General features: G+C 36.0%; 1 protein-coding gene across 3 annotated transcripts in view; it reads left to right on the top strand.

Moving 5' to 3' along the window:
- LOC136040345 (uncharacterized) overlaps nucleotides 1–24,219 on the top strand; it is an 85,962-nt gene that overhangs the window by 18,734 nt on the left and 43,009 nt on the right. For 2 of the 3 annotated variants that reach the window (XM_065724587.1, XM_065724584.1), the window contains exon 2: nucleotides 11,762–11,860. In XM_065724587.1, the coding sequence (XP_065580659.1) occupies nucleotides 11,762–11,860 (99 nt within the window). Of the gene's footprint in view, nucleotides 1–3,278; nucleotides 3,396–11,761; nucleotides 11,861–24,219 lie in introns of those variants that run through there. The other variant, XM_065724588.1, reaches the window with a different exon arrangement.

The raw sequence follows: 24,219 nt of genomic DNA, 5'->3' as shown, positions 1-24,219 counted from the left end.
CACCTTTTGCGTGTAACTACCTAAAACTGAATTCATGATTTTCGGGTGGCCACAGCGGGGTGTAAATGAAATTACCATAGATGTGTTAATTGCAAATCAAAGTAGGATAAAAAGAGTAAATTTATTTCGTTACCTTGGGATTATTCTCTATGAGGTTTTATCTTTCAGTAAGCATTCTGATTATTTGAGATAGAAACTTGCCCATCACTTAGGTTGTCTTCATTGATTGAAAAAAATGTTTCCTTTTTGCATCTATAAAATTTTATAACATTCTCTAATTGAATCATATCTTAATTGTTGCCCTGTAGTTTATCTCAATACATTTATGGTCCATCTGCAACCTCTTCAGATAATTCAAAATAAGGCAATTAGAATTCTGGGTACTTTTGTTCATTGCCCTGTGAGGCTTAAAAATCTGTCAGAAACCCAAACTTTATATATTTTTCTCAATATACTTAATCTCAAACAACTGAAGGACGTGCATACAGCAATGTTGTATTATGATATACAATCCTCAACAAATTATTTCCATGATTTGGGTATAATTGAGACTCCCACTTCTCCTGCCCACCACATCCACTCCAAGAAGTATCACCTTCCACCAATCAAATCAGAAAGAGCTAGATTCTCAATCAAATACCAGATTCCTCATATTGTAAATAAACTCAACTTAGTAGAAATGTCCCGAAGTTCCATGAGTCGATTTTCTTTGAAGAAACACATTTCAAAAATAGTTCTTTGCCTGGATGTCGGGATTGATTAATAATTGATCTTAGTATGCCTTTTGTTGTGGTGTTCTCGCGCTGGAGTGGCCTTCTTCGTTATCTCCTACCTTGTCATTTTTTTATTTTTTTTGGAATTATTAGTTTGACGAGACGTTTGTTTTTTTCCATGCATTTGTACTGCCCCAGCCTTACGAGCTCTGCTCTCTGTTGGGGCATAATATTGTTTTTGTATATTTGTTCATTTGATTTAATAAATATTGATTGATTGATCCATTATGAGAATCAGAATGTTTGACAGGAGATATATTTGTTTTTACGATTTATTACAATTTATGCCCCTTTGACCCTTGCATGCAGGTAAGCATTTGAATCTAGTATTATGTAATGTATGAGATATATTTGCAACAACAGGAGAGCTAAGAATATGCAGAATTGCTCCATCTTGCAGCATGCGAAACTTTGAGGTAAAATTAATCATTAGCGTATATTCTAAATTGATAGACTGTAAAAGAGTTTTTGCTCAATAGCATTTTGGGCCAAAAACTATATAGTGCTGTAACCGGTTTAAACAGAGTCTGGAGAATTAGCAATAGTTCGAGTAGCGTGGAGGTATCAAACTCTGCCGGTTAATAAATATATAAGAAATGCTAGAGATAACCCGTACCTAATACTTGAGATAAAGTTAACACAACACAAGAGTTAAAAAAGAGCAAAGGTTTTATTTTTAAAAGAAGTTTGGTTTTTGGTTTTTAATAGTCTCGTTTTAAAAAGATAATTAAGAAAATCAAAAAGTTTTATAACTTGTAATATAAGTACAATCTTGCTTAGTCTTCGTACTGAAATAATAAGTTTAAGATATTAAAATAAACTAACTACTAACTAATATGTGAGCGAACAAAATGTTCCAAGGTATTTAAATTTTATCAGCGAGACTCATGTCATGCTGTGGAAAGTAGTAAATTAACATTGTGAGATAGAGAAGGAACAAATTATTCTACTCACATCTAAGCAAAGCTACCACACTCGCCAAGTACCAACACCGACTAACTCTCCCCAAAATCCTCCTGTCCTTCTATACAAAAAAACTGTTTTTCAAATCGCACATGTTATTTAGCAAGAATCAACTCGTACAACAAACACTTCCAAGGCTATACCAAGAAGAGATTAAACCCCTGGTAAACAAGAGATTAAACCCCTGGCAAACAGTAACAAGATTCTTACAGTACCAACCCCCACAATTATCTTTTTATCATATTTTATCAATTATCAGTCTTGTTATCTATTATCATATTTATTATGAGATTTTTACCAATACAGAGATTTAGCTAGCACTATTTTCAACAAATCAGAATTTTTCACCGAATCTTTAACCCGATCTTAGCACTTGCAAAGTTCTTGAACCGCGAGTTATCCTTTTTAAGGAATGGATACAATAATAAATAGAGGTAAATTGTGTATGTTCAGAGGAACCATTTCGGGGAGGCAGGGGTGGGCAAATGCCCACCCCATATTTTAGAGGGGGGCCCAAGCTTCCACCACAAAGGGCCCTTTGCCGGCCATAATAATCCGTTATGTCCAACATAATCCATTCTGTCCAATTGATTTGAAATTACTGCACACCTGTTAACCAAAGAGTGTAATTACCTGGCGACCCTTGGGGTAAATACGCTATTTGCTATTAACCATTGTAAATTTTGAAAGTAGGTTAGATACATAATTAAATTCTCAAGTTCTGTCAAATGCCCATTTTCTAGATGATTATATTAATATTATGAATTCTGAATATTTGCAGTAATTCGTCTAAGTTGAAAGATCAAAATAGGTCAGTTCCTGTCAAATGTTTCGATGTTTATTTCCTTGTTTTAGTGAATATAAGCCACCGTTTTAGATTACTCGGGTCAGTTCTTATTTTGTTTCTGTCCTCGTCTTATGTACAGTTACTGTATCATATGTGTAAATAAACATAAATAACTTCGAAGACCACACTGCCTTTCCATGACGAAAGTAAAACAGTTCAAAATAGGGATGAAACCTTTTTATTGACAGTGAACAGATATAAAATTTAACTGGATATTTCGAACACATATATAGTGTTCATCATCAGCATGAGTTTTACTGCTGATGATGAACACTGTATATGTGTTCGAAATATTCAGTTAAATTTTATATCTGTTTTCTATCAATAAAAAGGTTCCATCCCTATTTTGAACTGTTTTACTTTTGTAAATAAACATTTTAATTCTCGACACATAAGCCTTATGAAAGTTAGAGACGCTTGACATCATTTACCGGTCGAACCTCAGATTGTAGGCCAACGCTACCAAAAGACTCTAAAGAAGAGAGCACAGAGAAAGTCACACTTTACAGAGAGAAGTAGAAGACTTTACACCATTAAGCTTATTAATTTAAAGTATTAATAGACATTAGCATTAATTAGTATTAAGTCATTATCCTAGTGCAAACTGGGTCGGGCAAGGATTGGAATTGGAGTGATGGAATTGCTTGTGATCTTGTTGATTCAACATCTTATTTTTTGTTATCATGAGTTTGTCAGGAGCTCTAAAGAGGAAATTGGCAGCCTTGAAGAAGGAGAAAGAGGCAGAAAATCAGTCTTTTCTGAGTAGATGTATTAAGAAACAGAAACCGTCACCGTGTGAACCAGTTCAGCAAGTAAGTGCAAATTCATGTTTTTGTTCTTTTGGGTTTCAGTTTTCTGTGCCACTCACAGTTTCGCGGACTAAAAGAACTGAATTTGCGCAGAAAAGGATTTTCCGTGTTTTTTTTGTCATTTATGAACAACACGGTTCGCAAACTCCTGTCTTCATTCACTTAGGTTCAAAGAGTCGGAGGCACAGAAAACAGCATTGAGTAGAACCATATGAACCAAACACCATATGAAGAGCTATAGAACTACGTCAAATATATTTTTTTATATCTTGGTTGCCATTCATTAGTCAGATAATTCCTTGTTCAAGTCGGAGTAAATCCGTCGTTACTAGTTTAGACCACAAGCCAGCCAACTTAGGCAAGTTTTCATCCCAACATATCGATCTCTGTAACTAATTGCCGTGAAACTAGAACTAGAGCCAGATTTGAGTTGCTGTAGTCACGACACACGTTTCGCAACTTGGGCCAATATTCTGAATCTGTTTAGCTGTTAGATTACCAATCCACCACTTAGACATCTCCGAAAAGAGTTGCTTCTGCAACATCTTCAGTTTCTGAGTTATGAATATCAAGCAATCAGCGTCGAGAAGCAATCTTCGAGCCATGCTAGAATGTCACTGCAAGAAAGCGAATAAGCCTTTAACATGACCAGGACGTGACTTAAGCTACAGGAAATCCACGAAAATGGATTTGAAAAATGGTAGGCTAAACTAGTATGTATGTTATACTGTTTAAAAGTCAAACTATTGTGTATACTTTCTTTCAGGTGTGTAATTCAGAATCTGAACAAACCATCGCCACCGTTCCGTCTTCTTCGAATGAAGTGATGGTGCCTCAGATCAAACAAGCAGGAAACAAGACACCCCAAGGAACCGCTACGCTTGGCGTAGGTCTTTCAGAGCCTCAGTTTCGGTGAAAAACGCCTCAAGATGAAGAGTATCGCCGGTCCAGTGGCCCTACGGACATTTCTTTGTCCTCTCTTGATCAACCACCCCAAACGAGACTAGTTAAATACCCTGCGTAAGTGACGGCAAGCCGAAACGGTCATTCAATGCTCCATATTGTGAAAAGCACCCGTGGCTGGAGTACTCCGTCCAGGATGATTCTGTTTACTGCTTCTGCTGCCGACATTTTGGTGGCACATCTACTCTTCACGGGCATAGGTACGGGTATAGACCTTTCATAGACCTTGGCGTGAGAAAATGGAGAGACATCTCTAGTGTCTTCGAACAGAATACTGGAAGTGACCGCCACAAAAACAATGCAGTTTCATGGACGAAGTTCAAAGACATACAAACCAAGGATATGCAACCAATCGCGTCTGTCTTAATAACAGACAGAAACAAGGAAATCAAGGAGAACAGAGAGCACGTAAAAACCTTGTTAAAAGTAACAGCTCTATTGGGGCGACTCGGCACTGCCTTTAGGGGGCACGACGAAACAGAATCCTCGACAAACAAGTTAAATTTCGTTGAGACGTGCAATCTTCTAGCAGAGTACTCTCCTACGTTCTTCAACAAGCTGCAGAGACGGTACGGTCACTACACATCCCATGAATACCAGAACGATCTTATTTGGTGATTGGTTCTAGGCTTCAGCGCACGATAGTGCAAGAATTAAAAGTGCCAAATACTTTGCCACTCTGGTCGACGAAACGAAGGACAACTCGAAGAATGAGCAGCTCGCCATTCTTCTTAGGTACTTCGACGAAGTCTAGCAAATTTTACTTATGACACAGTGACAAGAATTTGACTCGATTGGAACTACTGTGACACACAGTGGTACGACGGAGCAAGCGTAATGAGTGGAACATTCTCAGGTGTTCAAGCTCGTTTGAGAGTGAAATCACCACAGGCATTCTACAATCACTGCAATTCTCACAAATTCGCTTAATTTGGTCATTGCGAGCTGCGTTGAATCTGTCAGCACTGTTGAATCTTTTTTCTCAATGGTCCAGACACCTGTCAGTGCTGAGCACACTCGAAGGCTTGGATCCAAGCTCGACCATGTTTATGGACACAGAGCTGCTCAAGCATTTCTCTGCTCATTACAGTGAGCTGGATATCGACGACATTCTTCTCGAATCTCAAGCTGGTATTGCCAAGAGTTTCTTGCTCGATGAGGAGAAAAATCCGGAAAACTTCCTACACAACTTCCTAAGACTTCCTAGACCATCTTCAGACATTACCAGTGGCTTACTCAGAAGTAAATAAAGTACTTCTTATTGCTGCCACACTTCCTGTGACAACAGCGAACAATGAACGTTTGTTTTCTAGCCTAGAAATAGTGAAAAACTACCTGCGGTCTACTACAGGAGACGATCGTCTCAGTCACCTCCTTTTGATGTTTGCAGAGAAGGATTTAGTAAAAAATTTGGACCACGACCAGCTTGTTGACGATTTTGCAAAGATGAAGCCTCGGCGGTTTCCCTTGTTACCTTGAGTGTTGTAATATTTTTTTCTCTTGTTAGGTTTTTCCTTTTTGTAAATATATTTGATCTGAAAGATTCATGCTGAAGGAAAACTAAGATTTTGGTTACAACCCTCAGCATAACAATGACGATTACTTTCACCAACATATGGTCTACTTAAATACAAAAGTTTCTCCCTGAGGAAGGCCAGCCTGTAGTCTGGTTGAATTTTCCACTTTCAGTTTAATCACTTAACCTCGTTGATTGTAATCATCGTTGTTATAGTCAATCTTAGAGGTCAGTGTGGCTGAGTTCCACATTGGGTTACAGTACAATTCCATGCAACACACGGGTGCTGAAAATGCATTTTTACTTAGAATATTCGATCGATGTGCTGCCAAAACCCGCATTTTTTCTTATACGACAAGAAGTGAAGCGGGGGGGGGGATATGGAGTTCATGCCCACCCCAAGATTTTGCCCAAATGGCGCCTCTGTGTATCTCTGTAATTTTGAGAAGCCCAACGATAATGGGAATTAAAAACATAAAAATGCATATATTTAATATAAAAGTTTTACCAGTGATAGAATATAGAGCAGATATTTGTGGAGAAGCGGCTCATCAGTTGGAATAAAAATAGATTATGCTCAGACTAATATATGACAGTCATTATTTATGTCTGGTTTGAGAAAAATTGCTTTAAAATAACCTGCTTTCCCATTTTCTTTCCTATTCGCAACCATGAGAATGCTTTTTTATGCACGTGGGTAGCTTGAAAAAATCTTTAGCTCCCACGGTAGTCTTGAAAATGAGAGAGCCGACTCAGGTCGAATTGATTCCGTAACTTTCATTGTTACAAGATTTTTTTAAACTCTTGGCTCTCTTTCTAATTGCAGGTTTTTGGGAAGGTTGTTCAGACGGTGAATGGTTACTCAGAGTAACACTAGATTAGAATAATAGCTTCAGAATTTTTCGAAACGCATTTCCTTATTTACTTTGCCTTGAGATCATCATTTCTTTTTCAATTATATCTTAACGCTTACTATCCGAGATTTTGTCTCCAAACTAAATCAATTAGTTTCACTTGGGCCCCAAATACAAACTCGTATTTTTAAACGGAAACAAGGATTTGTTACTCGAAATCAACACAGTATCTAGAGAGATTTCTTAGGGTTTAATTTATTTTTTTATGGTGATTTGTGGTAGTTTTACTCTTAAAAATTATTTGATTTTTTTTATAATCACTTTTTGCTTAACGGAGCTCTTTATTTTTCTTCAACAAACTTGTTTTATTGAACAAGCTTTATACATTAAAAATATTCCAATCCCCCCACAAACACTTCTATTCTGGCTGAAAATTCCACCCAGAAAATTTCTTGTGGAAGATCTCGGTTAAGAAATTTTTCTTAGAGCGCTTTCATTTGTAACAGACTTTAATTTATGATTGTTTTAGAAATAGCACCGATAATCCTCTTCTCCATGGAATTTTTCCAGAAGAAAGCCTCCACCCCAACTAATCCCCAAGTTGGAAGTTGCTCCCGCAGAAAGTTCCCTTTGAAAAATATATCTTATGAAAAATCCCCCTCCCCCATATACAGAAAAAAAATATACAATTATAACCCAGAAAACACTTACCCTGGATAATTCCCCTTAACATCTCCACAGCTAAAATTGAGTCGGTAAGACAAATAAAAATAGTTTCGTATAGGATTTCCTGCACATTCCCCGTAACGTAAAGTCTCCCCTGGAAATTTCAGCCCCTAGAAACTTCCCTCCCACGGAGAATTCTCCCTGTGGAAAATTTCCCATATCTGAAAATTCACCCCCCCCCTCTCTAGGAAAAGTTTCAGTATACTTCCAATAACAAATGCTATACGTAAACGATGAACAAACTTCATGACTTAAAGAGCTTTCTCCAATGGTTATGAGGGGTCATGTCATCCCCATTAATAACAATCCGTCTGCCCGTTCTCGGGGGGAGGGTCATGGAGGGAAGAACAGGGGTCAGCTCGCCTGATTTTGGGAACAGAGAATTGTTAATTAGTTTCCTTGGGGGAGAGGCTGGGCTAGGGAGGAAGCGCCAAGGGTCAGCTCTCATATTTTTGGAATGAAATATCGTTAATAAGTTGGGATATTTTTGGCAGGGGGGCAGGCTATGGAGGGAAGACCAAGAATTAGTTCTCATTATTTTTCATTGATAAGTCTTTTTATGGGGAGGGGGATCGGACCCTGGAGGGTCATGGGTCAGCTCCCATTAGTTTTGTAATGCTATACCGCTAATATGTTTTTGGGGGTGGGAAGGATCGGACCAAGGTTGGCAAAGGATTAGTTCCCATGATATTTGGAATAATATATAAAAAAAATTTTTTTTTGAAAGGGGGAAGTTGGACGACGGAGGGAGGGCCAGGGGTCATCTTACATGATTTTTTGAAAAAAATATTGCTGATAAGTTGTTTGTTTTCGGAATAGGGGCAGTCAGGCTGTTGGAGGAGTACCAGTGAGCAGCTCCCACGGTTTTTGGAATAATGATACGTTTAAATTTTTTTTTTTAATCGTTAATAAGTTTTTTGGGGGTGGTCAGGATATGGAGGGAGGGCCAGGGGTGAGCTTTTCTATTTTTGGTATAAAGTATCGTTAATAATTTTGTGGGGGAAGGGGGGTGTGGTCAGGCCATAGAAGGAGGACCAGAAATTAGCTCCCATATTTGTCATTGGTAAATTTTTTCGAGGGGAGGGGGACCAGGCTATGGAGAGTCAGGGGTCAGTTCCAATAAGCTTAGGAATAATACATTGTTAATAGGTGATTTTTGGGGGAAATCGGGCCAAGGAGTGCCAGGGATGAGTTTCCATAAATTTTTGGAATAAAATATCATTAATAAGTGTTTTTGGGAGGGGGAAGTTAGACCCTGGGGAGGGCCAGGGGTCAGCTTATATGATTTTTGGAATAAAATATTGTTGATAAGATTTTTTTGTGAATGGGAGAGTCAGGCCATTGAGGTAATACCGTGGGTCAGAGCCCATGATTTTTGGAACAATGGATCGTTAATAAGTTTTTTTTGCAGGGATAGGGGGGTTCATCCATGGAGGGAGGGCCAGGGGGTCGACTCCTATATGTTTGGAATAAAACATCGTTAATTAGTATTATTTTCTTTTTTTGGGGAGGGGGGCATGGAGGGATGACCAGGTTTCAGCTCCCATGATTTACCATTGACAAGTTTTTTCGGGGAAACGATCGGGCTATGGAGGGAAAGGGATCAGCTTCAATGGGTTTTGGAATTAAGTATCAATAAAAAGTTTTCTTTGAGCGGGAGTGGGATACGGGCTTATCTGATCTTTGAACTATTTAAAAAATCCTCACATAAAGCCTTATTTGTCCCCGGGGCATAGCTTGTAACACTTGCCCAAGGGGTTTTAGGGGTTGTGTCAACCCTGGAGTACTTTTTATCTGATTTCTTAACTTATTTTAATGAAATGGCTATCTAAAAATTCGATAAGATACATTTGGGGAAAGGAGGGCAGGGGAGACTAGATACCCTCTAGTCCCCTTTGAATCTTGAAAAAGGAACAAGAACTTTCAACTTACAATTAAATGAAAAGCTTCCACCGTTTATACGACCAACCTTTCCATAAGAACCTTATTTGTCCCAGGGGGATAATTTATAACATTTGCCCCAGGGTTCTAGGGACTTGTGTAAACCATGGAGTTTTTCTTATAATCTTTGGTCTACTTTGAACAAAATGACTATCTCAAAATTTTTATCAGATGCAATTTGGGAAAAAGGGCCTGAAGGGGGGGAGGGGGCTAGTTGCCATCCGTTCACTTTTGACTCTTAATCTGGGAATTAGGATTTTCAATTTCTAATCATTTAAGTCCCCCTCCGCGCTAATACAACCATCTCTCCCATAAAAACCATATATGCCCCGGGGCATACGCTACAACCCTTTCCCCTGGCTCAGGGGGGTTACACTGAACCCAAAGTTTTGTTATCTGATCATTTGACTATTTCGAACAAAATGACTACCTAAAAATTTTAATCGGATGTAATCGGGGAAAATAGAATTGGTGAGTCGGGGGGATAGACTTTGAATTTCCAATCAAATTAGCCCCCTCTGAAGTTTACAAGAGCCCCCCTTCCACAAAAACCATATAATCTCCCAGGGCATAACTTACAACGTCTGCCCTCGGGCTCTGGGGGTTGTATCGACTTCAGAGTTTTGATATCTGATCTTCGAAATGTTTTTTAACAAAATGATTATCTAAAAATTTTACCGGATGTATTCGGGAAAAAAAGCCCTGGGGGGCTTGTTGTCCTCTGACCACTTTTGACTCTTAAAACGGACACTAAAACTTCCAATTTCAATCAAATGAGCCACCTCCGAAGCTTATACGACTATCCCTACCATATGAAGTGCCCCTGTGAAAAAAAAAAACTTTCTTTTTTTTCGTAATTTTGTGTCTATTATGTTTACTGTCTAATTATTTGGTTAATTATTGTGCTTGTATAGTAATTTAATGAATTCTAATTTTGTTTTATTTGTTATTTTTCATCTTTTTCGCCAAAGACATTAAAAACTAGAGAAGTATTCATATATTAACCAAAAATTTGACATTCAAAAACGAGCAGAGACTAGTTAAAAAATCGTTCCGAAAAAGAAGTTTTTCAATGAAAAGCATTAAACCATATTAAAACTAAGACCTGTAGAAATAAATTCGTATAATAATTCAAAATTAAAACGATTACAAATTACTATGAAGCAATAAATGAAACCCAAAACGAACAGAAATTAAAATCAAAAAGAACACAGAGACAGCAGATACTAATATAATAGAGTGAATAAATCTTAAAACGAATAAAAGTTAAATTGAATGTTCAAGTCCAACTCAAAACAAACAAAAATTAATAAGAAAAGGAGTATGTTTGCTGAATTTCCCCCCCCCCTGCCAAACCATAAAAATCTAAGGCTTGTTCGCCATTAGTGAATTAATGAAAACGATATATACTGCAAATATTTTGTTTTACATTCAGTTTCAAGATACTCTGTAAGTGAGCTCTGTTTTTGAAGCTTTGGTGTGAAAAAATTACACTCTAATTTTAAGAGTAGGTGGTAGCTCTCCTGTAGTTTAGGCTAACCTTGGATATAATACTGAAAATGACCAGAAATTTATTAGAAGAAACAAATTTTCCGACTAAAAGGAAAGAAAAAACTTAAAATCAAGGAAATAATATAACTTAAAATCAACAGGAATTTTTTTTTCAGATGCCTTAGCTTTTCTTAGTCCCCCTTCCTCGGTATCTATGGTAAAGTTTAAAATAATTGTCAATTCCTTAAGAAAGGCTTATCGAACAAAAAGGTAGCTGAACTGGAATAAAAATAATTTTAAAGCACTATAAGGCTTCAGCGTAACAAGTGGGGGTTCAGGGAAATGCAGCCACCCTCTTATAAGAACAGTTTTGTTGGTCTAAAGTTTTAATGTTGGTCTTCACTTTCATAAGAAAGTGTTTTATTTTATTTAATCAAAATTGAAATCAAGCAAAAACAAGAAAGCTTATTGACTATAGATATAGGTGGGATTATAAATTAAGCAAAATAAAAGGGATATGAATATTAAAAAATATATTAGGAATTAAAACACAAACAATATATTTTCAATGGAATATAATATTTTTTGGAATGTAATTTTTTTTGCTACTTGATTTTTTTTAGAATATAGTTCAATTGAGCAAAAAGTCTTCTTTTGCCAATTGTTTGTTTCATTTCGCTAAATATTCTTCAGGTCAAATCTTCCTTGTCTCAAGTCTTTGTCAGACAAATACTCAATTCATATTATTTCAAATATTGTAACATTTCCCAATAATCTATATCTTTTGTCTTGCGTAAAGTATAATATCTTTTGCACCCTCCTCCCTTGGAGGCAGTCATGCATTATTTGAAGTACTTTTATTTATTATTTTGTTTTAGGCGTCGAAGAAATGGTTGCATTTAAGAACATACGGAATTTCTTAAAGTTCAATCCCAATCTGGTTTTATTGAAGTTGGCCCTCTTTCTTTACTATGGAGGTAAGTTAATATACTGTCTCTCACTTGTTTCTACGAAAGGAAACCTAACAATTCAAATACAAAAATTAATCTCTAAGAAAGAAAAGAATAAACACTTTACACCTATCCTTCCATTTACGAAGAGCCCATTTAAATTAAGATTGAAAATATATAAAGTCTTTGTTGAAGTCTTCATACTATTGAGTTAAAATCCGCAGCTACTTATACCCAGGGTTGAAGCATTAAACTATTTTGAAATTTGGCTAAGGCCAACGAATAGGAGGCTGTCCACCGTTCACCAGCTTACGGGTAATCTATAACAAAGATCTAAGGACACCTGCAACCTTATTATTACCTTAAAGGGAAGACGTCACCAATGCTGCATTGTTTTGGGACTAGTGGAGAGGCATCATAGACGTCCTTAGTTATATTCAGATCCCCAAGAAATTTTTTTACATCATTTGCATAATTCACCTGACATTCTAACCTTGTATTGCTGATTAGCACTACGTCGACAAAGGCGATGCAGAGGCAATCTAACTGCCTATACCCAATTAGCTAACGCATCCAAAGCGAACCCCTGATTTGCCTCAAGTCCATTATTAGATGACTTTTACCATGAGATGTTTTGCTTTAAATTGGAAGTGTTGGGCGATATTTTGATTCAACGATATATTGATGATTTAACTTTCTATATTTGTAATAATGATTTCGGGATCTCCGATCATTTTTTTGCTCAAACTGATTAACTCTTCGCTTTGTACAAAAATTGTAATTAAAGTGTGATTCAGGGTCATTCGTCTAGAATTGGAACAAAGTTCTAACTTTAGTGTAAAGAGCTGGGTATTGACAAGGGGTCGAACCCCCTCATATACGCAATAAGAATATACGAATATACAAGTCCGTTACGCAAGTTAGTTCGTGAGCTACACATATTTATTAATAATAAAACTTAGTTAAATAAAATGTAAATTCTAGTGGCCTTTTTAAGTAACAAAAAATAGGAGGGCAACTAGGCCCCTCCCCCACCCTTTTTATCAAAATTGCCCGATCAAAACTTTCAGAAAGCCATTTAGCCAAAAAAGAGAAAATTAATATGCAAATTTCGTTTTAATTAGTCATGAACGATGAACCAAATCAAAACCTGCATTAATTCAAAAACGTTCAGAAATTAAATAAAAAAACAAGTTTTTTTAACTGAAAGTAAGGAGCGACACTAAAACTTAAACGAACAGAAATTATTCTGTTTATGAGAGGGGCTGTCCCCTCCTCAACCTTTTCATATACGGAATAATTTCTGTTTGTTTTAATCTTTAATTCGTTCCTTACTTTCAGTTATAAAAACTTTTTTTTTATTATCAAACAGTTCGTGGTAATGAACTGTAGTAAGGAGCGACCCGGCTCAATAGTATCCAAAACTCTAAAAAATGGAATTTTGATACCAATAGTTACATCGTAAAATCACATTTTATTGCTGATTTTAAATATATAACTTTCATCAAGATTAGTCTTACCTATCAAAAGTTAAGAGCCTGAGAAAATTTGCCTCATTTTAAAAAATAGGGAAAAACACCCCTTAAAAGTCATACAATCGTAACGAAAATCACACCATCAGATTCAGTGTTTCAGAGAACATTATTGTAGAAGTTTCAAGCTCTTATCTACAAAAATGTGGAATTTCGCATTTTTTGCCAGAAGACAAATCATAGATGCATGTTTATTTGTTTTTTTGTTATTTTTTTCCCAGGGGTGATCATATCGACCCAGTGATCCTAGAATGTCGCAAGAGGGATATTTTGAACGGAAATTAAAAGTTTTAGTGCCCTTTTTAAGTGACCAAAAAAATTGGAGGGTACCTAGGCCCCCTCTCACGCTCTTTTTCCCCCGAAGTCACCAAATAAAAATTCTGAGATACCCATTTTACTCACCATAGTCAAAAAACCTGATAACGATGTCTTTGGGACGACTTACTACCCCGCAGTCCCCGTGGGAGGGGTTGCAAGTTACAAACTTTGACCTTTGTTTACATATAGTAATGGTTACTGGGAGGTGTACGGAAATTTTCAGGGGGACTTTTTTGGTTTGGGAGAGAGAGTTGAGGTGGAGGGGCGTTACTTGGGAGGATCTTTCCATGGAAAAACTTCTCATGGGGGATTTTCATGGGTGCAGGATTTTCTAGAACTATTTAAAAAAACAATAAAAAAATAAATATGAAAATTTTTTCACTGCTTTCTTGAAATTAAACCCATTTTTTCCTGCTTAATTTTTCGTAAATGGAAAAGCAGTGTGGTCTAAGAAATGATTCAACATAAATTTGATATCTGTTAGAATTTCGTAATTATACTATAAAATTTCAATGTATATTAATTTGTATTAATGTAAATTATTATTGAATGTGTATTATTGAATGCTTGGTTTGAATTCAATGAATCAAATTTTAATTTTATACAGTAGGATCCTACTTTGTACCATGATATTCATTGCATTATTGAAAATTTTTCAAACTAAAACCCTGTGAAAACACTCTTCACGGTGATTCAACGTAAATTTGGTATCTAGTAAAATTATCTAGATATCAGATAAGCCCTTTTGTCCTTGTCACGATGATATACAAATGATTATGTTCATAATATTCATCGAAAAAAAATTAAGAAGCGTTAAATCTATTGTGCTCACGTTGTGTTAAAATGTACCTTCTAGAAGAGTAGCGATAAAAATATGATTTGCTTTATATGAATTTGTTTCTAGATGAGGAGCCAAGCTTTAACTTGCTTTAACTTGCGGTCAATCCAAATAACAAAACAAGTTGCACGCTTTGAGATTATTAAATAAAAAAAAATAATTTTTTTAGCTGAAAGTAAAGAGCGACATTAAAACTTAAAACGAACAGAAATTACTCCGTATATGAAATGGGATGTCCCCTCCGCAATCCCTCGCTCTTTACGCTAAAGCTTTTAATTGTGTTATTTTTATTGTGTTTTAATCTGTGTTATTTCCTTTGGTTAATAAATTAATACTACTACTACTACTAATTGTTTTAAAAAGTAGAATTGTGGCAAAGAGTCAAACTTTAGCGCAAAGAGCGGGGGATTGCGGAGGGGACAACGCATTTCATACACGGAATGATTTCTGTTCGTTTTAAGTTTTAATATCACTCCTTACTTTCAGCTAAAAAAAATAGTTTTTTTTTATTTAATTTCTGAACGTTTTTGAATTAATGCATGTTTGGTTTTGGCTCTCCGCACATAAATTATTAAAATGAAATATGCATATTAATTCTTTTTTGGCTAAATCGCTTTCTCCTAGTTTTGATCAGACGATTTTGAGAAATAAGGGGTGGAGAAGGAGGCCTAGTTGCCCTCCAATTTTTCGGTTACTTAAAGAGGCAACTAGAACTTTTAATTTTTAACGAACGTTTTTATTAGTAAAAAATATACGTAACTTAAGAATTAACTTACGTAACAAACTTTCATAATCTCATATTTTTATTATGTATATGAGGGGGTTTGTACCCTCGTTAATACCTCGCTCTTTACACTAAATCGTAAGTTTTGTCCCAATTCTTTAAGAAGAACCCCTGAATCAGAAAGGCCGTAGAATAAATAGTTGAAATTACTAAAAATACTTTAGCATAAAGAGCGAGTTATTTATCTCCTCCTAAATACCTCGCTCTTTATGCTAAAGTATTTTTAGAACCCCTCATATGCATAATAATCTCTGTTCGTTTTAGGTTTCAATGCTACTCCTTCCTTTCATTTGAAAAAACGTTTTCATGTTTATTTTTCATTGTTTTCTTATAGTAATGCTAGAAAATCCTGCACCCTTTTCATTGAATTTTTCTTCCCCCATGACAGATTCCTCCAAGGAAAGATCCTCCAACATAGCCCCCTCCCCTCAGCCCCACCCCCAAACAAAATAGAATCCCCCTGAAAACGTCTGTACACTTCCCAATAACCATTACTATATGTAAACACTGGACAAAATTTGTAACTTGCAGCCCTTCCCCCAGGGATTGTGGGGGCTATCTCAAAATTTTGATCCGTTGACTTTGGGAAAAAAATGAGCGTGGGAGGGGGCCTAAATGCCCTCCAATTTTTTCTTTGTCACTTAAGAAGGGCACTAGAACTTTTCGAGCCCTCTTACGACATTCTAGGACCACTTGGTCGATACGATGACCCCTGGGAAAAAGAAAAAAACACAAAAATTCCACATTTTTGTAGATAGGAAATTGAAACTTCTCTAACGCTGAATCTGATGGTGTCATTTCCGTTAAGATCCTACGACTTTTAGGGGGTGTTTCCCCCTATTTTCTTAAATGAGGCAAATATTCTCAGGCTCGTAACTTTTGATGGGTAAAACTAAACTTGATGAAACTTATATATTTAAAATCAGCATTAAAATGCGATTCTTTTGATGTAGCTATTGATATCAAAATTCAATTTTTTAGAGTTTTGGTTTCTATTGAGCCGGGTTGCTCCTTACTACAGTTCGTTACCACGAACTGTTTCATAAGAAACTGCTGGGAAATCGTTATAAATATAATTTGTTTGGGACCTCTTCCATCGTAAACTTTGAGCAACTGAACATAAAATTGAAATTTTTACTTTTCATTTCCATAATCCTGGTGAGAGGGTGGGGGGGATTGATTCAAAGTTTCAATGCCACCCTTTGCCTACTCGAAAAACCTTGCTGCTAGCCAAATTTCCTACGAATAATAATTAGGACAAGAATTAATTTAAATAAAACATTAATTATTTCAATCTTTTAGATAGCTTCAAGAATAAAAAGAAATAAGCTTTTAAGGAAACGTTATGCAGGAGCATGTAGGTAAGTCAGCCATATTGAAATTTCTCTTCAATTAGCAAAGATGACGATACAGTCAAGTTTTAAGCGAACCGCAAACACGCATCTCACTTGTATAAATCAACAAGTATCTTAAGCTAGTTTTAACTGGTGCAATTAAATAAAAAGAAACAAATTTTTTAATTGAAAGTAAGGAGCGAAATTAAAACTTAAAACGAGCAGAAGTTACTCCGTATATGAAAGGGGCTTTTCCTCCTCAACGCCCCGCGCTTTACGCTAAAGTTTGACTGTTTCTCTTAACTCTACTTTCTAAAATAGTAAAAAAATATAGCGTAAAGAGCAGGACGTTGAGGAGGAAAAGCCCCTTTCATATACGGAGTAATTTCTGTTCGTTTTAAATTTTAATGTCGCTCCTTACTTTCAGTTAAAAAAACTTGTTTTTCTTATTTAATTTCTTAAAGTTTTTGAATTAATGCACATTTTGATTTTGGCTCTCCGCACATAAATAATTAAAACGAATTTTGCATATTAAGTTTTTGGGCTAAATGGCGTTCTCATAGTTTTAATCGGAAGATTTTGAAAAAAAGAGCGGGAGAGGAGGCCTTGTTGCCCTCCAATTTTTGATTACTTAAAAAGGCAACTAGAACTTTTAATTTTTTACTAACATTTTCATTAATAAAAAATATACGTAACTTAAGAATTAACTTACGTAACGAACTTCTATATTTGTATTTTTTATTACGTATACGAGGGGGTTAACCCCCTCTTCAATGCCTCGGTCTTAACATTAAAGCTTAAATTTTGTCACAATTCCTTAAGAATGACCCCTGAATCCCAAAGGCCATAGAATAAATAGTTGAAATTACTAAAAACACCTTAGCGTAAAGAGCTAGGAATTACGAGGAGGTGAACCTCTCATATGCGTAAATAGAGTTGAGTTGAGAGTAGAGTTGAGAAAAAGTAGAGTTGAGAGAAAGAGTCAAACTTTAGCGTAAAGAGCGGGACGTTGAGGAGGGAACAGCCCCTTTTATATACTAAGTAATTTCTGTTCGTTTTAAGTTTTAATGCTGCTCCTTACTTTCAGTTGAAAAAACTTTCATATTTATTTTTCATTGTTTTTTTTTTAAAATAATGCTAGAAAACCCTGCGACCCCTTCATTGAAATGCTCCTCCCCCAAGACAAATTCCTCCATGGAAAGATCCTCCCACGTAACCCCCCTCAACTTCTCCCCCAGACCAAAAGAATCCCCCTGAAAACGTCTATACACTTCCCAATAACCATTACTATATGTGAACACTGGTCAAAGTTGGTAACTTGCATCCCCTTCCTCAGGGACTGTGGAGGAGTAAGTCTTCCCCAAAGATATAGTTATTAGGTTTCTCGACTATGTTGAACAAAATGGCTATCTCAAAATTTTTAATCCGATGACTTTGGGGAAAAATGAGCTTGGGAGGGGGCCTAGATGCCTTCCAGTTTTTTTGGTCACTTAAAAGGGCACTAGAACTTTTAATTCACGTTAGAATGAGCCCTCTTGCAATATTCTAGGACCACTAGGTCGATACAATCACTCCTGGGACAAAAATCAAACAAATATACACGCACCCGTGATCGGTCTTCTTGCAAAAAATATGAATATCCACATTTTTGTAGATAAGAGTTTGAAACTTCTATAGCAGGGTTCTCTGACACGCTGAATGTGATGGTCTGATTTAAAATCAGCACTAAAATGCGATTCTTTTGATGTAACTGTTGTTATCAAAATTCCATTTTTTATAGTTTCCGTTACTATTGAGCTATTTGGTAAGGATCGTAAGGAGCCTACACCTTAGGAAGCTTATTCTCAAATTGCTGAAAGGTGATTTCGCCTTGTCCTATTTCATGTGCAAATCAACGGGTCCGACATTCGTCCTCCTTACTAGTGTTAGTTGAGATTAAAGAGTTGAGATACTATTAGTTGAGATGAAAGACTAGGGTTAATATATACCCTGTTTTCCTCTTTTTCTAAATCGAGATACAACATGAATAAAAAGTACAGTAGAATTGTCGTTACTTATTTAGTAACCTTATTTAGGTTACTCAGTAAAAAGGAAAACAAAAGTTTTTTTCTAACTAAAAATATTGAATTACATTAAAACTTTAGAGAACAGGAATTATTCCGTATATGAAAGGATCACTCTTTACGCTAAAGATTGGCTCTCTGTCACAGCTCTACTTTTTAAAGTAATAAGAAACTTTAGCGTAAAGAGCGGAGCACTAAGGAGGGGAATATTCCCCCGGACAATTCCCCTTTAAAATATCCATACATAAAATTGATTGGGCAAAGAGAAAGTAAGAGAATAAAAAGAATTTTGTATAGGAATCATTAGATAAACACTTTAGATAAGAAAATTTGAACAAGAAATATAGTTGTGTCAATTAATGAATTTTTTGTTTGGGAGGGGGGGGTATTTCTCAGAAGATAGCGTGGGAGCAAACTTTTTTTTCTATTTTCCAACGAAAACACTAAAAAGACATTTTTCAACGAAAATACCTCATGAAAGGTATTTTTAAAGTATTTGTTGGCAAGAAAATAGAATGAGCATATGCACTAACCCCCCCCCCCCAGAAACACACACATTCAGTTGACACCATTGAAGAGATAGCCAGAATTTCAAGAAAAATCGGGAGAGTTACAACCACGAATTCGAGTTTTTTTTTTCCAATGGTCATCGTATCAAACCAACAACCTTAGAAAGACACAAGAAGTCTAATTTGAAGGTACAGTGAAATTTTCAGTGCTCTTTCTAAGTAGCTTAAAAGCTTTTACCCCAGAAGAGTAGCATTTGCTGGCATTTTGTAAATCAATTTAAATTATTAAAAACTATATATGTAATTCAAGTTTCAGAAGCAGTAATGCTGTGCGGTTGTTTATTTGTTCCTAATGAGTCCCCTGCTTAAAAAGTGAACTTTTAAACCCAATTTTTTTTTAACTCTCCTTGAGTCTTAAGTTAAATATCGAAGAGAGTCTTGGGGGAGAGAGTTGGAGATTAATTGCTAATCTTCATTCATTTTAACTATGCGTGAACATGAGCACTGCAAGGTGATAACCCCTGTTATTGCAGAAAAATATTTTCTTTACGACTTAAAATAATGCATCATTATGCTTACTGGTACAAGCAATGGAGAGTTGAGGGGAGGGCGTTTGGGGTAACAAATGCTGTCGAGCAATTTTTCCGGGGGAAAGACAAGTATTACTGGAATTTTTCTCTTGATTAATGTTTAATTGCAAATACTGTATTTTATTTTTGTTTGTCACTTATTGAACAGTATATAGTAACAAGTGTTTATCCCAGTTCGAGATTATAAGAATCAATACAACCGACTTTTTTTCAATATATTTTTCTTCTTAGATATGTTTGGCCCAGTATGCATGGTTAGAAAGTTGCAAGGTGACTGGAGACAAAACAAATTTGTCTTATTTTGGGTGTCAAAACAAATACAATATTATAAACTATTAGAACTTGAGCTAATGCAGATTTAAGTTTGCTATAAGATTGGTAAGTTTATTGCTTGAACTTAGTGACACAATTAGTCTAACCACCATTTTATTGGCTTGAACTTTATAGACCTACTCATTAACTGCATTCTTACCTCTTTGACCTTTCTTGTTTATTTAGCGTACTAAAAACTTGTTGATTTCGTTTGCAACGTTAAGATGCGATTGAATGGTCTTGCTCTTTTCTAAGGGTATTTGTGGTGCTCCCTATTATACAGTTAATTTTAGAAGCATTGCTGCTTGTTGTCTGTGTTTGTAACATTAAGATAAAAATAGTTGTTCTTGCTCTTTTCTAGGGGTAAATGCGGTGTTTCCCTGTTACACAATACATTTGAGAAGCATTGCTGCTTGTTGTCTGTGTTTACAAAAATAAGATGAGAAGTGCTGATCTTGATCTGTTCTGGAGGTATATGCGGTATTTCCCTATTACACAACACATTTGAGAAGCATTGCTGCTTGTTGTTTGTATTTACAAAAATAAGATGAGAAGTGCTGATCTTGATCTGTTCTGGAGGTATGTGCGGTGTTTCCCTATTGCACAACACATTTGAGAAGCATTGCTGCTTGTTGTTTGTGTTTACAAAAATAAGATGAGAATAGTTGCTCTTGGTCTGTTCTGGAGGTATGTGCGGTGTTTCCCTATTGCACAACACATTGGAGAAGCATTGCTGCTTGTTGTCTGTGCTTACAAAAATAAGATGAGAATAGTTGCTCTTGATCTGTTCTGGAGGTATGTGCGGTGTTTCCCTATTACACAACACATTTGAGAAGCATTGCTGCTTGTTGTTTGTGTTTACAAAAATAAATTGAGAATAGTTGCTCTTAATCTGTTCTGGAGGTATGTGTGGTGTTTCCCTATTACACAACACATTTGAGAAGCATAGCTCCTTGTTGTTTGTGTTTACAAAAATAAGATGAGAATAGTTGCTCTTGATCTGTTCTGGAGGTATGCGCGGTGTTTCCCTATTACACAACACATTGGAGAAGCATTGCTGCTTGTTGTTTGTGTTTACAAAAATAAGATTAGAATAGTTGCTCTTGATCTGTTCTGGAGGTATGTGCGGTGTTTCCCTATTACACAACACATTTGAGAAGCATTGCTAATTGTTGTTTGTAGCTGTTACATTAAGATACAAAGGAATGTTCTTGCTCTGTCCTAGGGGTATCAGCGGTGTTCCCCTATTAAAGAGTTCATTTGGGAAACATAGCTGCTTGTTGTTTGTGTTTGCAATATTAAGATGTGAATAGCAGTTTTTGATCTTTTTTGGGGGTTTCTCCAGTGTTTCCCTATTGTACACTTTATTTGAGAAGCATTGCTGATTCTTGTTTGCAGTTCTCAAGCAGTTCGTGGTAACGAACTGTACTAAAGAGCGACACGGCTCAATAGTAACCGAAACTCTAAAAAATAGAATTTTGATACAATTAGTTAAATAAAAAAGAATCGCCTTTTAATGTTGATTTTAAACATATAAGTTTCATCAAGTTTAGTATTACCCATCAAAAGTTACGACCCTGAGAAAATTCACCTTACCTTAGAAAATAGGGAGAAACACCCCCTAAAAGTCTTAACGAAAATCAAACAATCAGATTCAGTGTATCAGAGAACCCTATTGTAGAAGTTTCAAGCTCTTATCTACAAAAATTTGGAATTTCACATTTTTTTTTGCCAGAAGACAGATCACGGATGCGTGTTTAATCGTTTTTTTTTTGTTTTTTTTCCCAGGGGTTATCTTATCGATTCAGAGGTCTTAGAATATCGTGAGAGGATTCATTCTAATGGAAATTAAAAGTTCTAGTGCCCTTTATAAGTGACCAATAAACCAGAGGGCACCTAGGCGCCCTCCCACATTCATTTTTCCCCAAAGTCACCAGATCAAAATTCTGAGATAGCCATTTTATTCACCATAGTTAAAAAACCTAATAACTATGTCTTTGGGGACGACTTACTCCATCACAGTCTCCGTGGGAGGGGCTTCAAGTTACAAACTTTGACCAGTGTTTACATATAGCAATGGTTATTGGGAAGTGTACAGACGTTTTTAGGAGGATTTTTGCGCTTTTTTTGGGGGGGAGACACTGAGGGGGAGAATACGTAGGAGGATCTTTCCATGGAGGAATTTGTCACGGGGGAAGAGAATTTCAGTTGAGGGGGCGCAGAATTTTCTAGCATTATTTAAAAAAACAATGAAAAAGTAAATATGAAAAGTTTTTTCAACTGAAAGTAAGAAGCAGCATCAAAACTTAAACGAACAGAAATTATTACGCATATGAGGGGTTCACCTCCTCGTAATATTTCGCTCTTTACGCTAAAGTATTTTTAGTAATTTCAACTATTTATTCTAGGTGTTTGTGATTCAGGGGTCATTCTTAAGGAATTGGGACAAAATTTAAGCTTTAGTGTAAAGAGCGAGGTATTGATGAGGGGGTGAACCCCCTCATATACGCAATAAAACATACGAATATAGAAGTTCGTTACATAAGTTAATTCGTAAGTTACGTATATTGATTACTAATGTAAATGTTCGTAAAAATTACAAGTTCTACTTGCCTTTTTAAGTAATCAAAAAATTGGAGGGCAACTAGGCTTCCTTCCTCTCTCCTTTTTTCTCCAAATCTTCCAATTAAAACTATGAGAAAGCCGTTTAGCCAACAACAATTAATATACAAATTTCGTTTTAGTTATCTATGTGCAGAGAGCCAAAATCAAAACATGCACTGATTCAAAAACGTTCAGAAATTAAATAAAAAAACAAGTTTTTTAACTGAAAGTAAGGAGCGATATTAAAACTTAAAACGAACAAAAATTAAACCGTAAGTGAAAGGGGCTTTTCCTACTCAACGCCCCGCTCTTTACGCTAAAATTTTTTACTGTTTGAAAAAGTAGAGTTAAGAAAATAGTCAAACTTTAGCGTAAAGAGCGGGGCGTTGAGGAGGAAAAGCCCCCGTCATATACGGAGTAATTTCTGTTCATTTTAAGTTTTAATGTCTCTCCTTGCTTTCAGTTAAAAAACTTGTTTTTTTTATTTAATTACATTAAGATCCGAATAAATATTATTGTTCTCTTCTAGGGTTATCTGCAGTGTTTCCCTATTATACAGTTCATTTGAGAAGTATTGCTATTTGTTTTTGTGTTTGCAACATTAAGAGGTGAATCGCTGTTCTTGATCGTTTTTAGGGTTATCTGAGGTGCTCCCTATTATACAGTTCATTTGAGAAGCATTGCTAGTTGTTTTTGTGTTTGCAACATTAAGAGGTGAATCGCTGTTCTTGATCGTTTCTAGGGTTATCTGAGGTGCTCCCTATTATACAGTTCATTTGAGAAGCATTGCTAGTTGTTTTTGTGTTTGCAACATTAAGAGGGGAATTGCTGTTCTTGATCGTTTCTAGGGATATCTGAGGTGCTCCCTATTATACAGTTCATTTGAGAACCATTGCTGTTTGTTGTTTGTGTTTTTAACATTAAGATGCGAATAGCTGTTCTTGATCTTTTCTAGGGGTATCTGTGGTACTCCCTATTATACAGTTCATTTGAGAAGCATTGCTAGTTGTTTTTGTGTTTGCAACATTAAGAGGTGAATCGCTGTTCTTGATCGTTTCTAGGGTTATCTGAGGTGCTCCCTATTATACAGTTCATTTCAGAAGCATTGCTGCTTATTATTTGTGTTTGCAATAGTAAGATGCAAATAGCTGTTCTTGATCTTTTCTAGGGGTATCTGTGGTACTCCCTATTATACAGTTCATTTGAGAAGCATTGCTAGTTGTTTTTGTGTTTGCAACATTAAGAGGTGAATCACTGTTCTTGATCGTTTCTAGTGTTATCTGAGGTGCTCCCTATTATACAGTTCATTTGAGAAGCATTGCTGTTTGTTGTTTGTGTTTTTAACATTAAGATGCAAATAGCTGTTCTTGATCTTTTCTAGGGGTATCTTTGGTGCTCCCTATTATACAGTTCATTTGAGAAGCATTGCTAGTTGTTTCTTGTGTTTGCAACATTAGAGGTGAATCGCTGTTCTTGATCGTTTCTAGGGCTATCTGTGGTGC

Source organism: Artemia franciscana, chromosome 20 (assembly GCF_032884065.1).
Source record: "Artemia franciscana chromosome 20, ASM3288406v1, whole genome shotgun sequence".
NCBI lineage: Eukaryota > Metazoa > Arthropoda > Branchiopoda > Anostraca > Artemiidae > Artemia > Artemia franciscana.
Note: the sequence above shows the minus strand (reverse complement) of the source record. Positions and strands in the feature narration are given on the sequence as shown.